General features: G+C 42.4%; 1 protein-coding gene across 2 annotated transcripts; it reads left to right on the top strand.

Moving 5' to 3' along the window:
• The first annotated feature begins 9,081 nt into the window (after nt 1-9,081).
• CDCA7 (cell division cycle associated 7) lies at nt 9,082-20,902 on the top strand. Of its 2 annotated transcripts, XM_035007740.1 has the most exons (10): nt 9,082-9,188; nt 11,869-11,994; nt 12,412-12,648; nt 15,162-15,398; nt 15,693-15,770; nt 16,800-17,000; nt 17,564-17,701; nt 18,284-18,433; nt 18,852-18,988; nt 19,569-20,902. In XM_035007740.1, the coding sequence occupies exons 1-10, from the start codon at nt 9,168-9,170 to the stop codon at nt 19,597-19,599; spliced, it is 1,356 nt and encodes a 451-aa protein (XP_034863631.1). In that variant the 5' UTR covers nt 9,082-9,167; the 3' UTR covers nt 19,600-20,902. The 2 variants fall into 2 exon arrangements, with proteins under 2 accessions (XP_034863631.1, XP_034863632.1); XM_035007741.1 differs by lacking the exon at nt 12,412-12,648.
• The last annotated feature ends 2,912 nt before the right edge of the window (nt 20,903-23,814 follow it).

The raw sequence follows: 23,814 nt of genomic DNA, 5'->3' as shown, positions 1-23,814 counted from the left end.
TTATCGTGATGAACACATAGTAATGTATAGAATTATTGAATCACTGTATTGTACACCTGAGACTAATAACACTTTATGTTAAATATACTGGAATTAAAATAGTCTGTGAGTGATCTCAAAGTATAGGGTGAAGTAGTTGTCTGTTCATTTGATAGCATTTCAAATCCACTTGTTTATGGCAAAGACAAGAAAGTTGTTCTTAGTAAAGTTGTTTTGATACAGGAATGGAAAAAAGAGAAAGACCTCACATTAGTGTACTTGCTCTATCTAAAAAGCTACCATGTGCTCAGTGGTATATGGGCATATATGTATACACATACACACATAAGGTAGGAAAACAAGGGATCTGACCTTCTGGCAGCAAGGCTCATAAACTGAGCTCATCCCTATAATTACTTTAATTCTTAGACATTTATATTTTAAATGTCTGCATTTAGTAGATAGATCTGTAAAATATATTTCAATACTTCCATATACTTTAATATGTTGAAATATAATATTTAAATACTATGTCAGCAATATTGATGGTGGTTAAAGGTACCACTTATTCCACAGGTTGTGAAAGAGCAAGAAGGGGTTGTAGCAGCACTGGAGATGGGATGGATAGTGCCAGGAGGTTGTGAACTCTAAGACTGAGAAGCACCTTTAATATTGCCCCATGATAACCTCTCTAGATTTCATAGCTGGATATGATTTTAGGAGTTTTTGTTTTGTGTTTTGTTTTTTTAAGAGAAGGAACAGCAATGTGAGCTTATGATTAGAAAAGTGACATGAATCATGTTAATTGAGGGCATCTCTGGAACCACACCACGGGAAAAGTCATGTGCTTATCAGGTTCAATAATAGTTTGAACTTGTGAAATGGAAACTCTCGTCGCCTGTGAGAAGTACGATAATACCTAGCACAAATAATAATAATATAGAGATACACTGTAAGTTATAAATAAGTCAAAACTGAATTTTAAAAAATGTTCAAATGACCCACCAGAAAGCAGAAAAAAAAGGACAGGGAAACAAAGAAACAGGAGAAAAAACTGGAAATAAAAAATTAAATGGTAAATTTAAGCCCCAATAATAGTTAAAATGTATTGAGCACTGAATATATGCCAGATATGTACTCACTGAATCCTCATGCCAACCGTATGAGGTAGACTTGGATTACTATCTCCGTTTTATAGATAATACAGCTGAGATTGAAATTAACTTACCCAAGATCATAAAATATAGATAATACAACTGAGATTGAGATTAACTTGCCCAAGATCATAAAACATGTGGTGGGTGGCAGAGCTAGCATGCAAACCCAGGCAGAGCCCACACTCTTTACCCTTATACTGTGCCAGACAGCATCTGAATACCCAGCCCCAGCTACTTAGGCACCACGTTTGATACCACATGATAATTCTCTCATGCTCCCAGATAGCACAGATTGGATACCTGACATAGGGGCCACTGATCCATAATACCATAGTGGTCCCATACACACATACACATATACTAGATGAACCTAAGCCAATCATTTTCTTTCTCTTGGCTTAATCTCTTGCTAATACCAAGAGAAAATGCGGGCCAATGGTAAGATTGAAGGCAAAATGATGCTCTGTATCCAAGGCAGACAAAAGCTTGCTGTAAAGTCAGTGTCATGAAGGAGCGGAAGAGAACATGATGCACAGTAGGAAAGCTGGGTTGATTAGGACCGTGTTAAGGACAATTATCTAAAACTTGGAAAAGTTAGAAACTGTAAAAACTGGCTGTTAATGCTATTCTAAGATTTATTTATTTATTTATTTATTTGAGACAGAGAGAGCACATGAGAGGGGGGGAAGGTCAGAGGGAGAAGCAGACTCCCTGCCAAGCAGGGAGCCCGATGCGGGACTCGATCCTGGGACTCCAGGATCATGACCTGAGCTGAAAGCAGTCACTTAACCAACTGAGCCACCCAGGCACCCTGTTAATGCTATTCTAACAAATATACCACAGGATGCATGGCTTAAACAACAGACATTCATTTCTCACAGTTCTGGAGGTTGGGAGGTACATGATCAAGGTGCCAGCCATCCAGTATCTGGTGAGGGCCCTCTTCCTGGTTTGCAGATGGTGGTCTTCTTTGGATCCTCACAAAGTGGAGAGCAGGGAGAGAGGAAGCAAATTTTTCTCATGTCTCTTTCTATAAGGGCACTAATCCCACTCATGAGGGCTCCACCCTCATGACCTGATTACCTCCAAAGGCCCCACCTCCAAATATCAGCTCATTAGAGAATAGATATCTACATATGAATGGGGTGGGTGGAATGGAGGGCAGGCATACAAATATTCAGTCCACAGCACTGGCTCCATAAGTCACGAACACTAGCTGGAAACTGGGAAAGCCTGGTTATTCTAATTGTCTTTCAGATTAAGTTTGAAAGATCTAATCTAGTTTGTCACCAGAGTTGTAATGGCCATCCCATCTCTATCATGAAAGCCTGGTCAAGCTGGTTCTGTTTGGACTCCTCTTCTTTAGAGACTGGAAGCCAATGAGGTTGTATTAATTTCCCATGGTTGTCATAAACATTACCACAAAGTTTGTGGCTTAAAACAACAGAAATGTATTCTCTCACAGTTCCGGAGACCAGAAGTCTGAAATCAAGGTGTGGGCATGTCTGTGCTTCCTCTAGAAGTTCAAGGAGAGATTCCGTTACCTGCCTCTTCTAGCTTCTGGAGGCTGTCCTTGTACCTTGGCTTGTGATTGCTCACTCCAATCTCTGTCTCCATCTTCAAATGACCTACTCTAGGTGACTTCTCTTCTGTCTCTTATAAAGACACTTGTCATTGGGTTTAGGGCCTATGTGGATAATCCAAGATGGTCTCCTTTCAAGGTCCTTAACTATATCTGCAAAGACCCTTTTTCTAAATGAACATTTACAGAGTTTGGGTATTAAAACAAAGAGATGTATTTTGAGGGGCCACAATTCAGCCCCCCTACAGGTGTCCTGGGTGTGGTACCAGGTGTTTTTCTGATAAGCCTAAGGAAAGGCAAAGTAGAATAAGCGTTCAGGGATGCCTGGGTGGCTCAGTCATTAAGCTTCTGCCTTTGGCTCAGGTCATGATCCCAGGGTCCTGGGATTGAGCTTCGCATCGGGCTCCCCGCTCGGAGGGAAGCCTGCTTTTCCCTCTCCCACTCCCCCTGCTTGCGTTCCCTCTCTCACTGTGTCTCTCTCTGTTAAGTGAAAGACTGTTAAATAAAATCTTAAAAAAAAAAAAAAGCATTCAGCTTTCGGTCAGCGTTCCTTAATGAATTCTGTGGGTTGGGATGTATGAAATTCCAGAGTGAGTGGTAGAGCAAGTATTAGTCCATAGCAGTTTGTATGCTTTATATTTGAAGCCTGAAGAAAGCGCTTTGAAAAACGATTGAGATGAGCCATACCATTTTACATCTGGGGACTCCAAAAGAGATAAAGAAGCTGAAATTCTGCCAGTTGACCAGTGGAATTGATGGATCATATGGTGTCTATGTTTAAGGTTTTAAGGACTGCTGGTAGACTGGTTTTGAATTCTATATGTCAATGTGCAGATTAGACTGCTCTCTGGGTCCCTCACCATCTTGAATTTGGTTCACTCCAGAAATTAACCAATCTATAGACAATCCGTAAGTCTCCTTTTAGCTAATAAACTTCCTCTCTCTGCAACAATTCTCTTTTCAAAGAGCTGCTTAAAAGGAAGAAATCTGAAGAAGAATTCTAGGATCTGGAAAATTCACAACTATAATAGTTTAGAAGAAGTTGTCTATGCAATGAACGGAGACGGCTCACAACTAAAACAGTTTTTTGTTTTTTGGTTTTTTTTTTTTTTTTTTTGCGCATCCTCGTTGTTTCCAGAAGGGGAAGTGATCAAATTAAAAACAAACAAGTTCTTGAGTAAAACCAAAAATCTTGCTAGGTGCCTATGGGCCACAAGCTGCTCAGCAGGACTTTGCCACCGTGTCCTAGAAGGCCAAGCAGGTGCTGGTCAGAGCCCCCAGAATAACTGAGAAGCACTTCATAGCTGGCTGCCCCATCAACAGACCCTCCCTTTCCTTGACTCCATTTTCCCTTCACACACCACTCCCCACCCCATCTTTCATCCCCTCCAAATCACCCTAAGTGCCTCAGCCTCTCTTCCTTGGCATGGTTTGTTTGTTATTTTAAGGATAGGGAGCCACTCTTGGTTTTTTGTTGTTGTTTTTCCTGTGGTTTTGAAAATCATTTGAGCTCAGTCCAGATAATTTGGAAAGAACAAAAAGGGGAAAAGAGTAGAAAAAAAATCACCATTAGGTCCCCTATCCCAGAAGAAAGCTCTGCCAACATTCTGCTACATATCTTTCTGGACTTCTTTCCTCCCCTCATTGTGTTTTCTGAAGTTATTATATCAAAAAGATAAGAGATAACAAGTGTTGGTGAGGACTTGGGGAAAAAAAAGGAAACCCTTGCACCCTGTGGTGGAAATACAAATTGGTGTAGCCATTATGGAGATTCCTCAAAAAACTCAAAACAGAAATACCATATGATCCAGGAATTCCACTTCTGGGTCTATATCCAAGGGAAATGAAATCCCTACCTCCAAGAAATATTTGTACCCCTGTAAAAACACTTTACCAAGGGCAAATTTAAAAAGTTATAGGAGGAGAACAAGTTAGAGAGGAGTTGCGGTTGGTAAAATGTAGGCGGTTAGGTTATAGTTATAGTTCAGCTTCCATAATATTGGAACTGACTTTATCTCATCTAGTGTTCAATGATGCTTTAACGCTTTATACAGTCAAATATTTCATAACAATGCTTATCCATGAAAAACAAGTATTTCCTCTTGCTAAAAACGACCAGATTTGCATTCATGTTTCCATATTCCTTTCTCTAACCAGGTATCCGATGTCTGCAAACTGACCTGCTCAACAGTGTGGACATATAATCAAAAGCAAACATACCAATACAGCTTGGAGAAGTAGGATTTGTGGACTAAACTGAACCAGGGTGGTTATGGGCTGGGCCCTCCCACAGAGTGGCTTCTGGCAACGGAAGTGTAACTTTAGGCCTTTTAGGTTTCTTGCCTTTGTACGTCCTGAAAGCAGACCTGGGGGGAGGTAAATCTATAATTACGGGGTTATTTAGAATAGAGATTTGTGACCTGACAGACTGCAACCTGTCTGTAACCACAAACACCGTGAAACCCCGCACCAGTGCTTTGTCTCTGGGTGTGCATGGTCTATTGAAGGGCTCTTATTTACTGAGCCACTTGGGTTCACATTACATTTCCTGAGAGAAGGAAGGGTGTATGGGACAGAGAACAAGTACATCTACGCATCTAAAAATGATATATCTTATTAATTCTTGCATTCTTTGTCTTAAAAATCAATTATCTTGAGTTCAAGTTTGACTTCACCTTACCTCATTATTTAAGTGCTGAGTGGTCAAGTTTCAAACCCAATAATAGGAAATGGAATTCTTTGTGCAAAGTGAATAAAAGCTACAGGACAACACATACCGATCCTTAAAGCTCTTCAATAGGAGACAGTATTTTTGAAAGTTTTAGGTTTAAAATTCCATCTACAATCATTTTAGTTGGTAATAAGTATTTTCTGAGTACTTGTATTTACAGCTCTCATACCAGATACTGTCTGTAGATAGCAGGTATGTGCCTATGAAATGTCATTCCCTGTTACCTGTTGCTGAGGCCTGGGCCCTCATCATTCTCTGCACACTGAATTTCCATTCTTATGCTTTTTGTGTCTTTCATTTAAAATGAACATATTTACCAGTATATGATTAACATAGTGACTTAAGACCTTTATGAGGTACCTAAAATTGCAAGATGAACTTACATTCCCATTTATAGGGCCCTGTAAAGGGACTGCATATTTAACGCTACAAACATAGATCTTGATCAACAGACAGGTCAAGTGTTTCAAACTTAAAAATTATAAAATGTTTCAGATCCAAAAGAAAAAAGAAAACCCCATGGAAAGTAAAAATATAAAAGACATTCGCGTGCCCACCACTCACATTTAACACTTTGCCATATTTGCTTCACACTATTTTTAAAGAAAGTAATAACAACAAAAAAGCATTAATGATAGAGTGGAAGGCCTCACCTCCTCTCTTTCCTTTCCATCTTTCCCTCCTCAGAGTTTACTGTATCCTGTTTTGTTTGTGTAGGTTTTTTATACTTTCACAACTTAAGTAGGTTTTAGGTTGCTTTTGTTTGGTTTTGTTTTAGGTTTCTAAAATTTGCCTAAGGGGTACAGTTTGCAGAAATGTTTGCAATTTGCTTTTTCGTTCAATATTAAGATTTATCTACACTGATGCAAGTAAGCCATACCATTCATTTGAATTACTGTTCAAATTCCATTCTATGAATATACCACTGTCTGTGCATCCATTTCCCTTCTGAGGGGCATTTAGTTTGTTTATTTGCCATATTTTACTATGATACACAATGCTAATATGAATGAACCATCCATCCCTCCAGTCCCATTAGCTCTATCTTCAAAATAATATAGCTGAGTTCTCCCCACCCTAAAACTACCCTAGTCCAAGCCATCATTTTCTCCTCCAGGGGCTCCTAAGTGCCTTGAGCTTTCAATCCTGCTCCCCTTCAACCTACAGTTCATACAGTCCATGGGGTCAGATTGGGTGTCTCCATCAAAATCCTTCCCATCACACCTGGGATAAAATCCAAAGCTCTTCCCATGGTCAGGAAGACCCCACATGATCTGGCCGCTCTCCCTTTCTTACCCTAGCTCTATAGTCACAGCATACTCGGCTTCTTCTGTTAGGTGCCTTACAGAGCCTTTGAACCAGCTGTTCATTCTGCTTAACCAGCACTTCCCTTATCTCCCATGACTTCTTCCCTTGCTTTACTCAGGCTCCTGATCAGATAACACCTCAGAGAAGCCTTTCCTGTTTTTCTTATTTGAATTAATACCTCTTTCATTTCCTATCTTCTTATCCTGTTTTTTTTTTTTTTTTCAGAAGTTATCACACCTGAAATTATCATGTTTATTTCTACTCCTCTACTAGGATGTACACTCCCTGGCCTATGTGTCTCCAGTTCTCAGTATAGTGCCTGCTGTAATAGGCATGGTCTATACTTAACTTGAATGAATGAGAGAACATCAGTACAAGACTCATCATGCACATTCTCCAGGATGCTATCTTGAAAATTCTGTCCATGGCAAAGCGCAATATGAAATACGCCTTTATACAAAACACACACACAAAAGTGACACACAGTTCGAGAAAACAATACTCACACTTACTACTCATATTTTTTACCCAATTTCAAAAAGAAAGAAGAAAGCGTGCTAGTTGTAACCCACTAAGTTGATTTCACAATTCACCAATGGGTTCTAACCAGCAGTGTGAAAAACTTGGAAGTGGTTTTGCTAAATATCTGAACTGCCCTGTGAAGTAAAAAAAAAAATTACACTCCTAACATTGCAGGAATTTCCTCATGTCCTTACCAGCACCTGGTCTTAATCAGGTTTTTTAAATTTTTGCCACTGAGTAAAACTGTATCTGTTTTAATTTGCATCTTTCGGTTTACTGAAAAGACTGATAGACCAGACATCTTAATCTTAATATGTAAATTATTTTCTAGTGCCCCGAGAATTAAGAATTTTCCTATCAGAACTTTTCAGAGTCAAAGGACTTAATCTTCCCTTACTTTATGCATTTCACAATTCCAAATTCTCACATATTTCAGTGGCAAAAAACTGTATTCCCAAGGACACAGCACCAACGACAATTTTAGTTCACCATTTATATAGTTATTTACTCAACAAATACTTATTGAGTCACTCACGGCCCCCCTCCCCCATCACCACCACTGCCAAGAATTTCGCCAAAGCAACCGCCTCTCTTGGCGCCTACCTTCGAGACCGTGAGTTCTTTGTCCCTTGCACTGTGACAGTGACCATGGGCAGGCGTGTTTTAGAAAGGCTCGAAGACTCTGACCAAGACCCTCCCAATTCTTCCAATCCATTGTTCTTTTCGTATTACTTGCTTACAAGTTTTTGTATTCAATACATCCAGAGAAGAACGCGGTGTGTTCACGCATGCTCTCTTAACTGCAAAGGAATTATTCCCGAAAAGTTTTTAAGGAAAAAATTCGAATGGTTTCATTTCAAGCACTTGTCTTAAATGTAAGATTATAATTAGTGTCTTTTAAAGCAACCCAAATCATCTTACTTTTTCTTCTAAAAGCTTTTTTTCCTGCTCTCTACAGAAAAAATTTTAAAACCTCACACTTTATTGCGTCGGAATGTCAGGTTTGATTAAAAGGGCAATCAGAAAATACCTCACGGTCATTCCAATCTCGGTATTATAAATTCTGACGAAAGAAAAGATAGTCAAACCACATTAATGGTCTTCAGCTTCTACCCTCAACAGATAAATTTTAAAGCCTGTATGATCCCGCCGATGTTAACTAATGGCAGCGCCTTTTTGTCCTAATTTAAAAAACCACTAGTCTTATGTAAAACAACAACGGCTTCCCGTGCTTTCTGGAAAAAAACATCAAGATTTAACTCATTTTACTGCTGCAGATAATGATGTGGTTGCCAGATAAGAGGTGCCACACTCAGAGACAGTGACTGGACTAATAAAGGGGGGAATTCATGCTTAATTCTTTGATTTTTGCGCTTAATAACGTAAACCGCACGCCGCAATGCAAGTGATAAGAGCCAAAACCCGCAAGACTCTCGCTCTGCTCTCCATTACCCCGCACCTCGACTTTTCCTCTCCCAGCCCGGGAATTCATGCAAATCAGCCTGCTAACCCCGGGGCAATACGAACCTCTTTCGCGCCATTCGCTCAGGACCGTGCAGCAACATAAAGAGAGTTGTCTAGAGCCCTAAAAGCGCCGCTTTTCCACGGCGGACTTCAGGGCATTCCAAGGCTGGGGCTTGGGGTCATAATATCTGGGGGGCCGCTTTTTTCCCCAGTGCCGAGAGGGTCTCGCGCCTGGGTAGGCAGTTACCACAGCTTGCAGGACCTGAGCCCCAACGCGGGAAAGCCGGCCGGGGCCCCGCCCCTCGGGTCCCGGGTCTGAGTGCCCCGCCCGCCGCAGCTCCAGCTCCTTTGGCTCTGCGGGACCGCGGCGCGCGGTGCTTCGCTCTCCCGTCCCAGAGCGCCGGCCTGGGCGCCCGCCGCCAGCATGGACGCTCGCCGCGTGCCGGTGAGCGCTAGGCTGATGAACCCGAGGGGCGGGCGCGGTGGGTGCTGGGCGCGGACCGACTCCCTCTACCTCCGCGGTCCGAGTACTGCTTATCAACTGGTGGCGGTCCTGGGCGGCGCCCATTTAGGCAAGCCCCAGATTTCATGCATTTCGTGTAATTCCGAGCCCGGGGCCGACCCCGCTGGGCGTGCGCACCCGGCGCGCTGGCGGTCGGAGATTTGAGCAGTTTTCAGGTTGGTTGGCAGCGCTGGGGAGCCCGAAGCCACGTGCGCCTGAAGTGCACGTGCGCTCGGGGCCGGACAGCGGCCAGAGCTAGCGGGTCCCCCATTGTGCCTGCCGGCCAGAGCCCGAGTGGAGGGGAACGCCTCCCTCCCTGCACCTGGGGGTTTGCCCTGCAGCGGTGCAGCCTTTTCCAGCGTGCAGCTGCGGGCGGGTGGGTGGCTCGCTGCGGCAAGACCGGCGCGCGCTGGGGGCCCCTTTGGACCCGCTCCCCGCCGGATTTTGCGCCTGCCACACCAGGATCCGCTTTCTAACCGCTGAGTACCTGTGGGTTTGAAGTTTAAAGGTCTTGCAAAATGGTCTCTTTAGGACTTGGGTGCGCACATGGGGGGAGGCATCTCTAGTTCCAGGCGGCGATTAAGAGCACCTGAAGGTGCTGTTCAACAACCATTTGCTCGTTTCCCACTCCTCCACCCACCAGCCTTACTCGCAGCTGCAGGACGTTTCCCTGAATGGAACGTTACTTTTTGCTCTAACGGAAACCGGAACGTAGGGTCTGCCCCAGGAGATGTTAGAAGATGGGGGTTGGGTGGAAAGGAAGAGTGTGACATGCTTAAAATAAATAAAGAGCGACACGTGGGGAAGCTGTGGTTCTAGTGGGGGTGGGGGGTGGGAGAGGGCGTGTTGGGGGCGTGGTTTCAGACACTACTCTTGGGTGTAACCCGGCATTAGCTTTTAGATTGGAGAAAGCCATGTGTAACAGGACTTGGGATTTGACGTGCCTGGGTTCGAATTTGGGCCATCCTGTGACGAATAATCCACTTAACCCCTCACGCCTCGGCTTCCCCATTTGTTAGGTGGGAATAATGATAGCACCTTTGTTGCAAGGAATTAAACGTAATGTGAAAAACATGCTTAGGGCCTGGCACGAAAAAAACACCTACTAAGTGGTATTAGTTATTACCTGCCTGCCAGAAGAGTTCATCTCAACCGTAACCATTTGCCTTTTTCTACGTCTTTTCCTCCAAACATGCATTTGCCTGCTAACTAACTCTTGGCATGTGCTGACGTGTTAAAGCCCAGCGTATGTTTCCCTGTCAGCTTCCAGTAGACTGCCTCCCTTGAGGCTGTCTTGGGCCTCTGACTGCTTGCAGGTAGATTGATGAGTAAATTGCTGTACTAGTGCAAGGAGCACTGCTGTCGTAGGAGATTACAGAATTGGGTTCTCCTTCGAGCTGTGTCCTCTTGGGCACTCTATTTCACCTCCCTGGAGCCTTGAATTTCCTCGCTTGGAAAATGGGGTGTTTGAGACCCCTTCTAATAGGTAGTAGCACTACCTATTATCACATTTTTCTGCCTTTCTAAAAGGACAAAAGACATAATTTTATTTGCAAGAGATTGAAGTGCCTAATGTTAGATGTACAAGGAAGGTCAAGAATGTTCTTTCCACCTGACACCTCAGATCTTCGCTTTATTTTGTGGGACCCATAACAGAGCTTGCCTTTTAAAGTTTTCAGTGGGAGGAGTCATTTCTATTGTGTGGCCATATTTAAGAAAATTAAAACATAGGAACTAAAAACACTTAAGTCTCATTAAATGTTAAGAAATGCCAGAAACTGCTGTCTCTATATTTAGATAGATGCTAATTGCATTTTCTGATGAGCAAAGCCAGGCTTTTCAGTGTTTATGAACAAGTAACCTACAAGTAATTTGTGACTTACAGAAGGAATTCTAAAAAGAATTGTATAGGAAGGGGACTTTGGAAAGAGCTGAATGTCAGGCCAGGCTGATAGAATGCTGAGGTGGAATCATGCATTCTACCTGGGTTCGGAGTGCTGTTTGACCTTTAACTTGCCTCCTTGTATGTTTGTTCACTCGGTTGATGTACTTGATTTGTAAGGGCCTGTGCTGAAATCACTATACCCCTCCTGGTTAGAGCAGGGCCAGCTTGAAAGCCTGCCATCTTGAAGTAGAGGTGCTGCCCAGTTCTTGTAGTTTGGGAAATTAGCATCACAGTACATAGGCCAAAGCTTCTATAAAAAGACCTCATTAGCTTTTGGCTGAGGGAGAGAAATCACTCTACCATTTTGTACTTTTGAAATTTCCTTTTGGAAGTGCAATCTAATGTTTTTAACAGGCAGGTTTTAGGAAGTCAGCATTAAGCCCCTTGGGAACTCCATATGACACGCTTAGCTTGGGGGAAAGAGGTGTTCAGTGAGGTAGTTCTGTAGATGTTTGATTGAACCGATAAATGTCCTTAACAATATTCCTTCAAAGGGATCCCCTTTTAAGATTTTACCAGGTTTTGAAAATATTGTTGTAGCATTTGCAAATCCTCCTTCTACTATGTAGGGTATAAGAAATGGATATATCTACTCTGTGCTGAACTACTAAACTCAAAAATGATGTCTTCAGTTAGTGTAAGCATCCCACTTAATAGTATTGCCATTTTCATTTACAGCAAAAGGATCACGGAGTAAAGAAGAACGTAAAGAAATTTAGATATGTGAAGTTGATTTCCATGGAAACGTCGTCATCCTCTGATGACAGTTGTGACAGCTTTGCTTCTGATAATTTTGCAAACACGGTAAGTGCTGCCTGAGAATAAACAGAATTGAGTCTGCAGTGCCCACAGTGCCCCACATGCTTTGTGCGTGATTAAAGCTGCTTGCTTTTTGCCTGCATTTCTATACAGCCGCTGGAAAATACAGTATGCATTGTAATTTCATTTCACTTTTTGCTGTGGTTCTAGGTAGTAATTGTTGGAGGTAGATTAGCTACTTATTCTATCTTTTTGAAATGTCGCCTAACCTAACATGCCTGATGATTTGCCATAACAACTCAGAAATCATTTGTAAACCTCTGAACCATTTTTCTTTGTAACAAAAGCTGTTCTCTTGTAGTGCACTTGTAAATGTGATTTGCTCTCTGCACGGTTTATGGAAAATTGGTTCTTGAAAAAGGAAAAAAAATGCACAACCACATTTATTTATTTATTTTACAGAAACCTAAATTCAGGTCAGATATCAGTGAAGAACTGGCAAATGTTTTTTATGAGGACTCTGATAATGAATCTTTCTGCGGCTTTTCAGAAAGTGAGGTGCAAGATGTGTTAGACCATTGTGGATTTTTACAGAAATCAAGGCCAGATGTCACTAAAGAACTGGCCAGTATTTTTCATGCCGACTCTGACGATGAATCATTTTGCGGTTTCTCAGAGAGTGAGATACAAGATGGAATGGTGAGTTTGAGAACCCATGTCAAGAAGTACAGTACATTTACAGGCATGACACACTTGTTTGAAGTTTTTTTTTTCTCGTAATTTAAAGTTTTTTTTCTTGTAATTTTCATTTTAGTCATGCCAGAAGATTTTGTTGACCTTTTTAAAATTTTAACATTTTCTTCATGTCTTACAACAGTTTTTACTAATGTAGCCCTACTTGTAAAGCTTTGAACATTTTGTAGGCTCTGAAAGTCTTGGAGACCGGTAAGATAAAATTGGCCAACCTCCAGATTTCTGTTGCCACAGAAATCTAGCCTGATGATCAGAAGCCCACATGTCCTCAAGATTAGCTGTATTCGTATGTAAGTTCAAGTGCCCAGCCCAGTACTGGCCCCGGCCTGGAGCAGGCCTTTGGTAAATGTGGGTTCGAGTGCACATAATGACAATTAGGGCCCTTCCTGCTTTCACTTGTGCTCCTTGGCTGGCTTTCCTTGTGCACGCTGCTTTACCTTTAACCTCGGTCCTTCTGCTCAGGCCACTGCTGCTGTACCTCGGTCCCGCTCTCCCTGAGCATATTGCTTAGTTCTGCAGACCCTGGTTAGCAGGACTGTCTTCAACAAAGGAAGCAGTGTGTTGGTTTACAGTCAGGTGCATGCTCTTCAGCTCATTGGGGTCTGATGGGGAGCCACTCCCCGCGACCACAAGGATACTGACATAAGTGAGAACATCTGGCCGAGGAGTGTTTATCGCGGTCTGACTTGGTGGTAATGTAACATTGCCTCTAAGAAGTGATGGTGGTCCAAATCAATGCAGATTGGAGTTCTTGCAGAGGCTGGTCTGTAAGTCTGCATGTGACCTAAACATTGTCTAGCCTGAGTCATTTCGGGGCAGTGAATACACTCTTTGTAGATGCTGGTTTGTTTCAATTAATAAGATGCCAATCGATTAAAAGTCTTAAGAACCCATAAAAGTTTGTCATTTTCTCGTCGTTGGGCACACTAAAAGTACATGAAGAATACTAGAAGCTGCGCAGATTTAAGAAGTGTTTGGATGTTAAAAAAAAGGGGGCTGTTCCCTTTCTGGGACTTTATGGGTTATATATTTTCTTTTCTCAATCACTTTTTTTCAGCCATCACTACAATCAATTTAGAATATTTTCATCAGCTCCCCAAAAAAACCTTGTCCCCATTAACAGTCACTTCTCATCCTTTCCCAGTACCCCCAATCGTCAATGGGCAACCACCAATTTGTCTGCTACCATTATAGATTTCCTACTCTGGACACTTCGTATGAATGAAACCGTACGCTATGAGGTCTTTCGTGAATGGCTTCTTTCACTTCATGGAAGATTTTCAAGCTTCTTCGATGTTGTGGCATGTGCTAGTACTTAATATCTTTTTACTGATGAATAATATTTTGTGAATGTACAACATTTTATTTATCCTCTTCATCAGTTGATGGGTTTGGGGTCGTTTGCACTTTTGACTATTGTGAATAGCACTACCATGAACATTCACTTACAAGTTTTGTGTGGACATAATACTATCGGAGTATATATACGAACAAGTCCTATGGTAACTCTGGCCTTGTAACGAACTGACAGGCTGTCTTCGGCTGCGCCTTTGTACATTCCTACCAAAAGTGTATGCGGTTCCAGGTTCTCTACATCCTTGCCATACTTGCTATTGATTCAGCTCCACTAGTGGGTAATGAAGCGGTATCTTGTGATTCCGATTTGCTTTTCTCTGGTGGCTAATTTTAATATATTTTTAATGATGGAACCCCACTTTAATTTTGGAATCTCAAAAAATTTTTTAAATTTTAAGTTTACAGTAAGTAGATTAGAGAGGTACCTCAAATAGTCAAATTCATAGAGACAGAAAGTAGAATGGTAGTTTCCAGAGGCCAGAGGGGAGTGGGGAGTTAGTGTTGAATGGGTACAGAGTTTCAGTTTGGGAAGATGAAAAAGTTCTGGAGACAGATGGTGGTGATGGCTGTACAACAGTGTGAATGTCCTTCATGCCACTGAACTGTACACTTAAAAAGGGTTAAAATGGTGAATTTCATGTTATGCCTATTTGCTGCAAATTTTTTAAAAAGTAGATTAGAGCACTCAGGCACCTGTAATATAGTTTAATGCCAAACATTGAAACCATGGTTGTGGGAGAACACATATTTGTTTTTATAGGAATTCTTTTAAAAAACAAAAGATCTGTTTTTGAATTAAAAAGGGAGCTGGGATTTTCACATTAAAAAAAAAGATTAAGAACCACTGGCCTAAGGGCTATGAAGATGGCTTATAAAGACCTGTCTCAGGCTACAGGAGTTCCAACTACCCTGATTATTGTATTTATTTGTAATTCCTGATTTTATTGCCCAGAGCTGTCAGTTAAAATTGACAATTAAGGTGTCCAATTAAAATTTATTTGATGTCAGTGTCTTTTGTTCAGAAGGGATTTTGTAGTCATATTGGTGCAGCCTGTCGGACAATCAACAAGTCATTAACGACTCCATTGTTCCTGATTAACTAGAGACTGCAGTCAGACCACACTGGCTACAGGACTCGCAGCCAGTGCCGACGGTCCGGACCCCTACGGGTGGCCATGAAGTTTCCAACCCAAAAAGCCAGGGGAGCCGCCAGCAAAAGAGCAGTGCCCCCCCAGCCCCCTGAGAATACTGTGACCGATTCCAGTTCTGATTCAGAAGATGAAAATGGAATGAATTTTTTGGAGAAAAGAGCTTTAAATATAAAGCAAAACAAAGCAATGGTAGGTATCTGACTTTGTGCTAACACTAATAACCCTTCCCGTCCTTTCTGTAAGCTGCTCATTGCTTATACCTGTGTCCTAAGAATTATTTTCAGTGTAACTGTCAAGTCTTCACAATGTGTGCTTTAAATGTGCTGCTTTTCCTAAATTAACTTCTCTTTTTTAATCTATTAAAGTCTTGGAAATGTATAAGTGAAATCAGAAACTCGAGATGTGCTACTAATTTCCAGAAGTTGCTTTTTTTCAGCAGTTATTCTAAACTAATAATTTCTGTTGAATATCCTCCCTTTTTAGCTTGCAAAACTAATGTCAGAATTAGAAAGCTTCCCTGGCTCATTCCCTGGAAGGCGTTCCCTACCAGGCCCCAGTACAGTAAGTGCAAATCCTTCTTTATATTGTAGTATTTTGGACAGGTCTAAGATAGATTTATTTTTAAGATTTTATTTATTAGAGAATGAGCAGGGGGAGGGGCAGAGGGAGAGGGAGAAGCAGACTCTCACTGAGCAGGGATCCCAATGCCGGGCTCCGTCTCAGGACCCCGGGTTCAGGACCAGAGCCGAAGGCAGACGCTTCACCGATTGAACCACCCAGGTGCCCCTAAATTTGTTATTTTAAAATCCAATTTCCTTATTTTGTGTAGTCCTACAGACAGAGAAGTAAACCTAACAGGTCTCTGGGACCTCTTCTGTGCATGCTAGGACAGGTGTGGCCTCTCCAAACCATGCTTCTGCAGCGCTTAAACCCTTTTGATTGGCTAGTTCTCTCCTTCCCAACTAAATTAAGCCTCTCAAGGGTAGGGAGTAAAGATTGAATTTTTTTTTTTTTTTCTGTATCCCCAGCATTAGGATATTCCTTCCTTCCTCTGCTGCATTTCCTAATAATAGAGGTTTTTAATAACTGAGAATGGGAGAAAAAAAGGGAAAAAACAATTTCCTAACCAAGTCACGGCCTAATATATGTGATTATCTTCTGAGGAATAAGCTGGTGCAACTAAGGGGCATTTGGTGTGTCTGCTCCCTGAGGAGAAAGGGAAGAGGCAAGCAAGAAACAGAAGAAGGAAAACCATACATACATTTCTCTCTTGTGCCATGTAGAAATAGTGGATATGTTTCAGGGCTCAAGAGATATTGTAGAAAGGGGTTTTTTTTGGGAAAACGAGATCTGTTCTTAAGTGGAAGAATAAAAGGATCATCTCTCAGTCTGAGAGAAATGGCTTGTTGTTAGAAGAGCAGAATTACAACAGCTGTATCATTTTGGGGCTCACTTCCCATGCATTATGGAAAGGACAAAGGATTAGGAAATGGAGCTCCCGTTTTACTTAAACAAAAACGTACTTAAGGAGAAGGTGCCACTTCTCTTCATTCTTGAATAAATGGGTTCCATCATGTGTGCTTTGTTTAGCAGTCAAAGACACCCCGAAGGCGTACATTCCCAGGTGTAGCTTCCAGGAGAAACCCTGAACGAAGAGCTCGTCCTCTTACCAGGTCAAGGTCCCGGATCCTTGGGTCCCTTAGTGCTCTACCCACAGAGGAAGAGGAGGAAGAGGAGGAGGATAAGTACATGCTGGTGAGAAAGAGGAAGACCATGGACAGCTACGTGAATGTGAGCTCTCCACATTTGTGTTTGCTCTTCTGTTTGTCATCTTCTGTAAGCCCAGTATCCAATACACAACACAGGGACCCATGTGGCCTCAACATAAGATGACCCGTAGTAAACCTTCTCAAATCATTCAGAATTGTTAATGTCGTATAAACTTATTTGATGTGTTTTGTTAGCAGGTGAGAAGGTCAAAGCTTGTTGCTTACTTGCCTTTTTTTTTTTAAGATTTTATTTTTAAGTAATCTCTACATCCAACATGGGACTCAAACTTATAACACCAACATCAAGAGTTGCGTGCTCTACCGAGCCAGCCAGAGTGCCCCCCCTACCTTTTATTTCAAGATTTTATTTTTAAGTTGCCAAAGCTTTCTTCAGCTTCTTAATGTAGGAATCATTTCCATGACGTTGTCCCATTATCTTTAGTAAACTTAACTTGCCCCTTCTCCATAAGCTATAAGAAAGATTTCTAGGTTGAATTCTTGGTGAAGAAATTACAAATCATGTATCTGGGATTCAGAGCTGGGGAGAGCCAGTAGAAACACCATTCCATGAATTTTGTCATGCAGGAAGATGACATGCCCAGAAGTCGTCGTGCCGGATCCATGACCCTTCCACATATAATTCGCCCTGTGGAAGAAATTACAGAGGAAGAGCTGGAGAACATCTGCAACAACTCTCGAGAGAAGATCTATAACCGCTCATTGGTACGAACCTCTCTCAGTCATATCTGTGAACATGAACATCTGTGAGAGAAAGGATAGCTTCTATCCTTAGAGTTTTGCTAATGTTAAAGGTCTTAGCATATTTGATATGTGCCTGGGTGTTTTTTTCATATAAGGAAAGTTTTTTAGCATCCTTGGGATACACATCTCTTAGTGAGTCTGCAGTAATGGTATTTGCCTAGTAAGCCTTTGGTAGCATTTGATTTTTCTTTAAATTTAGAAGTCGATTCAACATATGTTTACTGTGTGTACGTCTGGGGTACACAGGTGCTGGGGTAGAGTGGTGTGCTAAAAAGAAAGATTGGGGTACTTTTTTTTGCGTAAGATGCTTTCTTGCAGAAAACTAGTTTTGATAATATTAACTATTGCATCTGCCAATTGATGAAATCACCATGCTTGATTTATTTTTCATGCCCTTGGCATATACATGTGTGTGTAGATTTAACATAGGATTGAAAGACGAATTGTCAGACACCATCTACAAAGAAAGACGTTCTTTATGCTGTTTTTCTATACAAAAAGCAGTGTTTTGTTCTTTTTTCCGTCTTATTTGCCTCTTTGTAGGGATCTACTTGCCATCAATGCCGCCAGAAAACTATTGATACCAAAACAAACTGCAGAAACCCAGAGTGCTGGGGTGTTCGAGGCCAGTTCTGTGGTCCCTGCCTTCGAAACCGTTACGGTGAAGAGGTCAAGGATGCTCTGCTGGATCCAGTAGGTGCCTTGAAGGGTGGTCCTGTGGACTTAAATGTTAGCCATGAGTTGAAAGGGCCAGAAAGGGTAACAGTGAAAGGATCGAGCCTTAAGAGTTGTGGGGTGCACATTTCAGGGGAGGCTGATGACTTCATAGACCAGTATGAGTCCCCCTCCAGAGTGCTTGGTTGGGACCAGACCTTACAGGGGAAGTTGACTCTACCCTTGCTAGTTGCTGTGTAACCTCTGCTGCATTTCCTAAGAAAACATCAGGACTAATGGAAATTAATCATATTAAGCTTTTGCTGTTACTTAAAAAAAAAAAAAAAAGATGTAAATGCAATTGATGTACCTACCTTAGAGGTTAAATAAGAATAGATAAGTAAGGGGAGGAAAGTAAGATTTGATTTAACTGTGCCTTTTCACAATTCTCCTTCAGAATTGGCATTGCCCGCCTTGCCGCAGGATCTGCAACTGTAGTTTCTGCCGGCAGCGAGATGGGCGGTGTGCGACTGGGGTCCTTGTGTATTTAGCCAAATACCATGGCTTTGGGAATGTGCATGCTTACTTGAAAAGGTAAATGGCTGGTTTTTCTCTCTTCCACACCCAAATCTTACATTCATGTTTGTGTCTTAATAAAAAGATAATAGTGGGGCGCCTGGGTGGCTCAGTTGGTTAAGCGACTGCCTTCGGCTCAGGTCATGATCCTGGAGTCCCGGGATCGAGTCCCGCATCGGGCTCCCTGCTCGGCAGGGAGTCTGCTTCTCCCTCTCCCACTCCCCGTTTGTGTTCCCTCTCTCGCTGTGTCTTTCTCTGTCAAATAAATAAATAAAATCTTTAAAAAATAAAAAATAAAAAAATAAAAAGATAATAGAAGTGAAAATAGTGTTTGTCTCCGGGGGGTGAGGACTGCAGGTTTTGACTGCAAAGGGACACACTGGGAGTCTTTTCCAATCTTGGAAATGCGTTCTGTCTTCATCTGGGTGGTGGGGACATGTGTGTGAGTGCATAAAAATTCCAGTTGTATGTTTAGATGTATGCACTTAACTATATATACTATAACTCAATGAAAACATTTTGAAAACTGAATTAGGCTTTCCAAAGAACATTCTTAGGTTGAAAACCATATCCTGACCTGTTCCCTTCTCTCTTTCAGTCTGAAACAGGAATTCGAAATGCAAGCATAGCATTTGGAAGATCCACTCCCCGTCTTCAATGCGCAAATCTTCCTACTAAAGTTTTCGGTTTTTTCACATGATTGAAACCCGAGTTAAGAATTTTGATGATAAGCCAGTTTTATAGGAAACGCAAATCAAGTTAATCTCAGTAGACACACGTGTCTCTGACCATCACAGAGGTATATCGCTAGCTATACTTTGCCCTCCTGCAGTTTCTTCTTTGCTTCCCCCCCACCCCATACCATCCCCCCTCTATTTCCATTGGTTCTCTCCCACCATTTTGTTTCTGATTCTTTTTAAATGGCAAGTTTAGGAAAGCATGTTTGATTTAATTGGCGTTGAAATAGCCCTGGAATCCACCCATAAAACCAAGCACTTAGAAACACAGTAGTAATGTTAACTAACTACATCTATTGAATTCCAGAGAACAGCCCTCTAACTTGTTTACGAGAAAGCTGTGTAATTTTAGCTTTAGCGTTCATACTAGTTGATGTTTTTTAACAGAATCAAGGCACACAAGTCTTAAAACCATGTGAAAAAATTCGGTAATTGTTGGAAAGTGGAGTATATTACTTTGGATGCCTCTCATGAGAATATTCCATGTATTATGCTTATTTTACAAGTTGCCCTGGTTGAGACTCAGTTGCTTCTGCTTTCTTCCACTACAAGGTCAAGTGATGCATCTGCCTCTCACAGTCACTGCCCAAAGGTCCAAGGGCAGTGCTGTATTCAAAGTCATGTAGAAAAGACATCCCAGGGAGTTAGGATAGTGAGGTTTCAGGAATAGGCTGACTTGAATTCATGCTGTAACACTTCAGCATAATTGTAGTTAGCCAAGTTTATTTTGGTTTGTATGTAAGGTGTTTCAAATTCCTGATCATTTTGCATGGAAAATTAATAGTAATACTCGTCTGCTACTAGTCTTTGCGGTGTTTGCTTTCTTGAAGTTATAAACTAGGCACAGGGTTCATGTTCAGCTTTTAAGCACTTTTATAACAATGAGAAGTGCCTTTTTAGAATTGGGTGACTTTCAACAGTTTGTTAACTTGCCATCTCTACCCTTTTAGTTTCTGGGCAGATTTCATGTGTCGTGCCCTACCCCCCCTCTCCTTTTGTATTAATCAAATCGTTTTGTAGAAGTGAAATCTTAAGTGTTTGTGTGTCCATTTTTTTTGCATGTGCAGCCTTTTGCTGTGCCTGTTCAGTGTTTGATGCCTAATTGGATATTGAATCAGTAAGTGTAAATAGAGCTTTTGATCTGTAATGCTTTTATACAAAGTTTTTTATTTTAATAATAAAACGTTTTATTCTAGCTTGTCTGGTTTTTTTTCTTTAATACTCATCCTTACTGGACTGAATTCTAATTTTTTCCTCATATTTAAACAAAAGACCATTTCTACCTTTTAAGTTTCTGAAGGTCAAGGGCCAGCTCTTTTGAATAGGACCTAGCTTGGTGATATAAGCAACCAGTAGCTGTGCTCAGAAAATCAGCTGAGACAGCTACATCCCAAGACAGAAAATAACACAAGCTCATGAAGTTTTACAATATTGTTTTCCTTCACCATTTGCTAACCCAAGAACTAACAATACCTGGCTTGATTTTATCAACCATCTGAATATTTAAGGCATGCTGTACCTTGAGGCCTGTTCTAGGAGTGAGAGAAGCAAAAGACAAGGCATGGTCTAAAAGCACTCATAACCCAATTTATTTATTATTATTATTTTTTAAAGATGTTTATTTATTTAACAGAGATAGCACAAGTAGGCAGAGCGGCAGGCAGAGGGAGAAGCAGGCTCTTAGCTCAGCAGGGAGCCCAATGTGGGGCTCGATCCCAGGACCCCGGGAGCACGACCCAAGCGGAAGGCAGACGCTTAACTGACTGAGCCACCCAGGCGCCCCTCTCATAACCCAATTTAGACCAGAGTTGGCAAACTACAGCCTTTGAGTCAGATCCTACTGTAGCGGATATTCATATGGCACTTGCACTAAGTATTACGTTTTGAGAAGGTTGTTAAAAAAAAAAAAGCAAGTGGCACTATGGTCCGCAAAGCCTGAAATGTTTACCGTCTGGCATTTAACTGTAGGTTTGCTGACAGGCTCTAGACTTATCTCAGAAATCGTATTCACATACTCACTCGGGGAAAAGATGAAACACAACTGGTATTCTAGATAGATGCAAAAGAATCGGGTATTTCTTCTAAACTTGGGAATCTTAACGCAAATTCTAATCTGACCCTTTTTTAGGGAGGTAATTGGGAAGGTTAAATTTTGGGGAGTTTGTAAAATTGGTGGCTGTTGGGAACATTTTTGGTGTTCACCATGTTTCAATATGAAGTGGAACTGCAGTGGTTTTTCATTCAAAAATAGTGACTAGCAACAGCTGATTCTGAGACACCCTTACAGGACTGACAGTCTAAAAATAAAGTTCTGAGTAGGAATGAAGAGAGAAAAAGGCATTTTCTCAGTGTCAGGTGTTTTAGAACACTTGATGGGCCGGTGGGTTTGGTAATGGCTCCCGTCTTACAAAAAAGAAACCCATCAGTTTATCAGTCAGCCCTGCCTGGAGGCCCCGAACTTTCTCCCACATGCCCCACTGCAAAGCTCCACACACCGTCCTTACAGTTGAAAGAACTTGTGTGTGTGGTTTTTTTTTAAAGATTTTATTTATTTTTTGACAGAGAGAGAGACAGCGAGAGAGGGAACCCAAGCAGGGGGAGTGGGAGAGGGAGAAGCAGGCTTCCCGCTGAGCAAGGAGCCCGATGTGGGGCTCGATCCCAGGACCCTGGGATCATGACCTGAGCCGAAGGCAGACGCTTAACGACTGAGCCACCCAGGTGCCCCGAAAGAACTTGTGTTTTAAGAGATGTCTGTGCCTTTATTGGCTGAACAGGTCAGTTACAGAGGGATGAAGTGGAAGGAGTGGGTGGCCCCGATGCCAGGCCAGTCGAGCTTCCCTGGCTTGCAGGTAATGGAGAACTCTCCCAGGTCGCAGCCAGTCATCTCCGGCTTGATACCCACCTGGCTGGAGGTCTTGCCGCTGTAAACGCACCCTGCTGCTCACCCTCCCGGTGGAACAGGGGCGCCCTAGCCTCCTGGTTCCCCTCCATGGGCGGTGCCTCTTGGGCCTCGCGTGCTGCTCCCTCCGCAGGCGCCGCGTGCCCCCAGGGAGGCCACCCAGCCGCGGGGCCCCTGAGGGGGTGCATGAGCTGCTCGAGGGACAAGTCCAGCAGCCGGGCTCCTGAGCAGGTGCGTGAGCTGCTCGAGAGACTAGTGCAGAAGCCGGTCAAGGCCCCCGCGGCAGTAGGTGAACTTGAGGGAGGCCCGGGGCTGCTTCTGCTCCGCTTCTGCCATCTTGTTGGCTCTTCGGAAAAAGTGAGAACTCGAGGTTTTGGGTTTTTTTTTTTTTTTAATATTTTATTTGTTTATTTGACAAAGATTGAGAGAAAGCACAAGCAGGGGGCGCGGCAGAGGGAGAGGGAGAAGCAGGCTCCCCGCTGAAGGGAGAGCCTATTGCGGGGCTCTAACCCGGCGGACCACCCCCCAGCCCCCCGCCCCACCTCATGACCTGAGCCGAAGGCAGGCACTTAACCGACGAAACCACCCAGGCGTCCCAGAGAGAAAACTCAAGTTTCGACAATTAGATGTGTAGAGTAGTTTACAGCATTTATGCTCCAGGCATAGTCTTTCCATTTGTCTCTCCAGCCTGGGTTCCCGAGGTGGAGAGGATGTCCACCGTTATCTTCACCGACTAAGGGTTTGAGGAATGAAATTGAGACTGTAATAGCCTTCAGTAGTTTAATAATGAAGAGGGGGAAAGGCAGTAGGGGATGCTGCAGGAGGGGCATATTTGTGTTTTATTTTGCTTTTAAAAGAAGTGAGAGGGAGCACCTCAGGGCTCAAGGTCAGGTGGAAAATTGGGTTATTTGCATACCAGGGGAATGGAGTTAAGAGTTCAGTGCTTTGAAGCGTGGCTGCGAAGTATTAGGTTCTGAGAGGAAAGTGATAGCAAGTCCTAAGGGGAATAAAAGGTGAGCAAATGTTATTTTATCTTAATGTTAACCACACATCTTAAGGATGAGGAAGTAAATCCATAGAAGTTGAGAAAAATACCCAATGCCACATAGCTAAAATGTCAGAGCTAGAGGGTTGTTCCAGGGAGGCAGCCTTCATCTTTTTTTTTTTTTAAACTAAGCTGAGCTGGCCTGCCTTAGAAAAGCAGAAGG

The sequence above is a fragment of the Mirounga leonina genome, unplaced genomic scaffold (assembly GCF_011800145.1).
Source record: "Mirounga leonina isolate KUSES-001 unplaced genomic scaffold, KU_Mleo_1.0 Mir_151, whole genome shotgun sequence".
In the NCBI taxonomy this organism is placed as follows: domain Eukaryota; kingdom Metazoa; phylum Chordata; class Mammalia; order Carnivora; family Phocidae; genus Mirounga; species Mirounga leonina.
Note: the sequence above shows the minus strand (reverse complement) of the source record. Positions and strands in the feature narration are given on the sequence as shown.

What these genes read in the sequence shown, in the direction of transcription:
- CDCA7 (XM_035007740.1), top strand. Translation starts at nt 9,168, where the DNA reads ATGGACGCTCGCCGCGTGCCG. An exon ending in CTGATAATTTTGCAAACACG is followed by an intron (nt 11,995 to 12,411) that starts GTAAGTGCTGCC and finishes TTTATTTTACAG; the next exon opens with AAACCTAAATTCAGGTCAGA. An exon ending in GTGAGATACAAGATGGAATG is followed by an intron (nt 12,649 to 15,161) that starts GTGAGTTTGAGA and finishes CTGATTAACTAG; the next exon opens with AGACTGCAGTCAGACCACAC.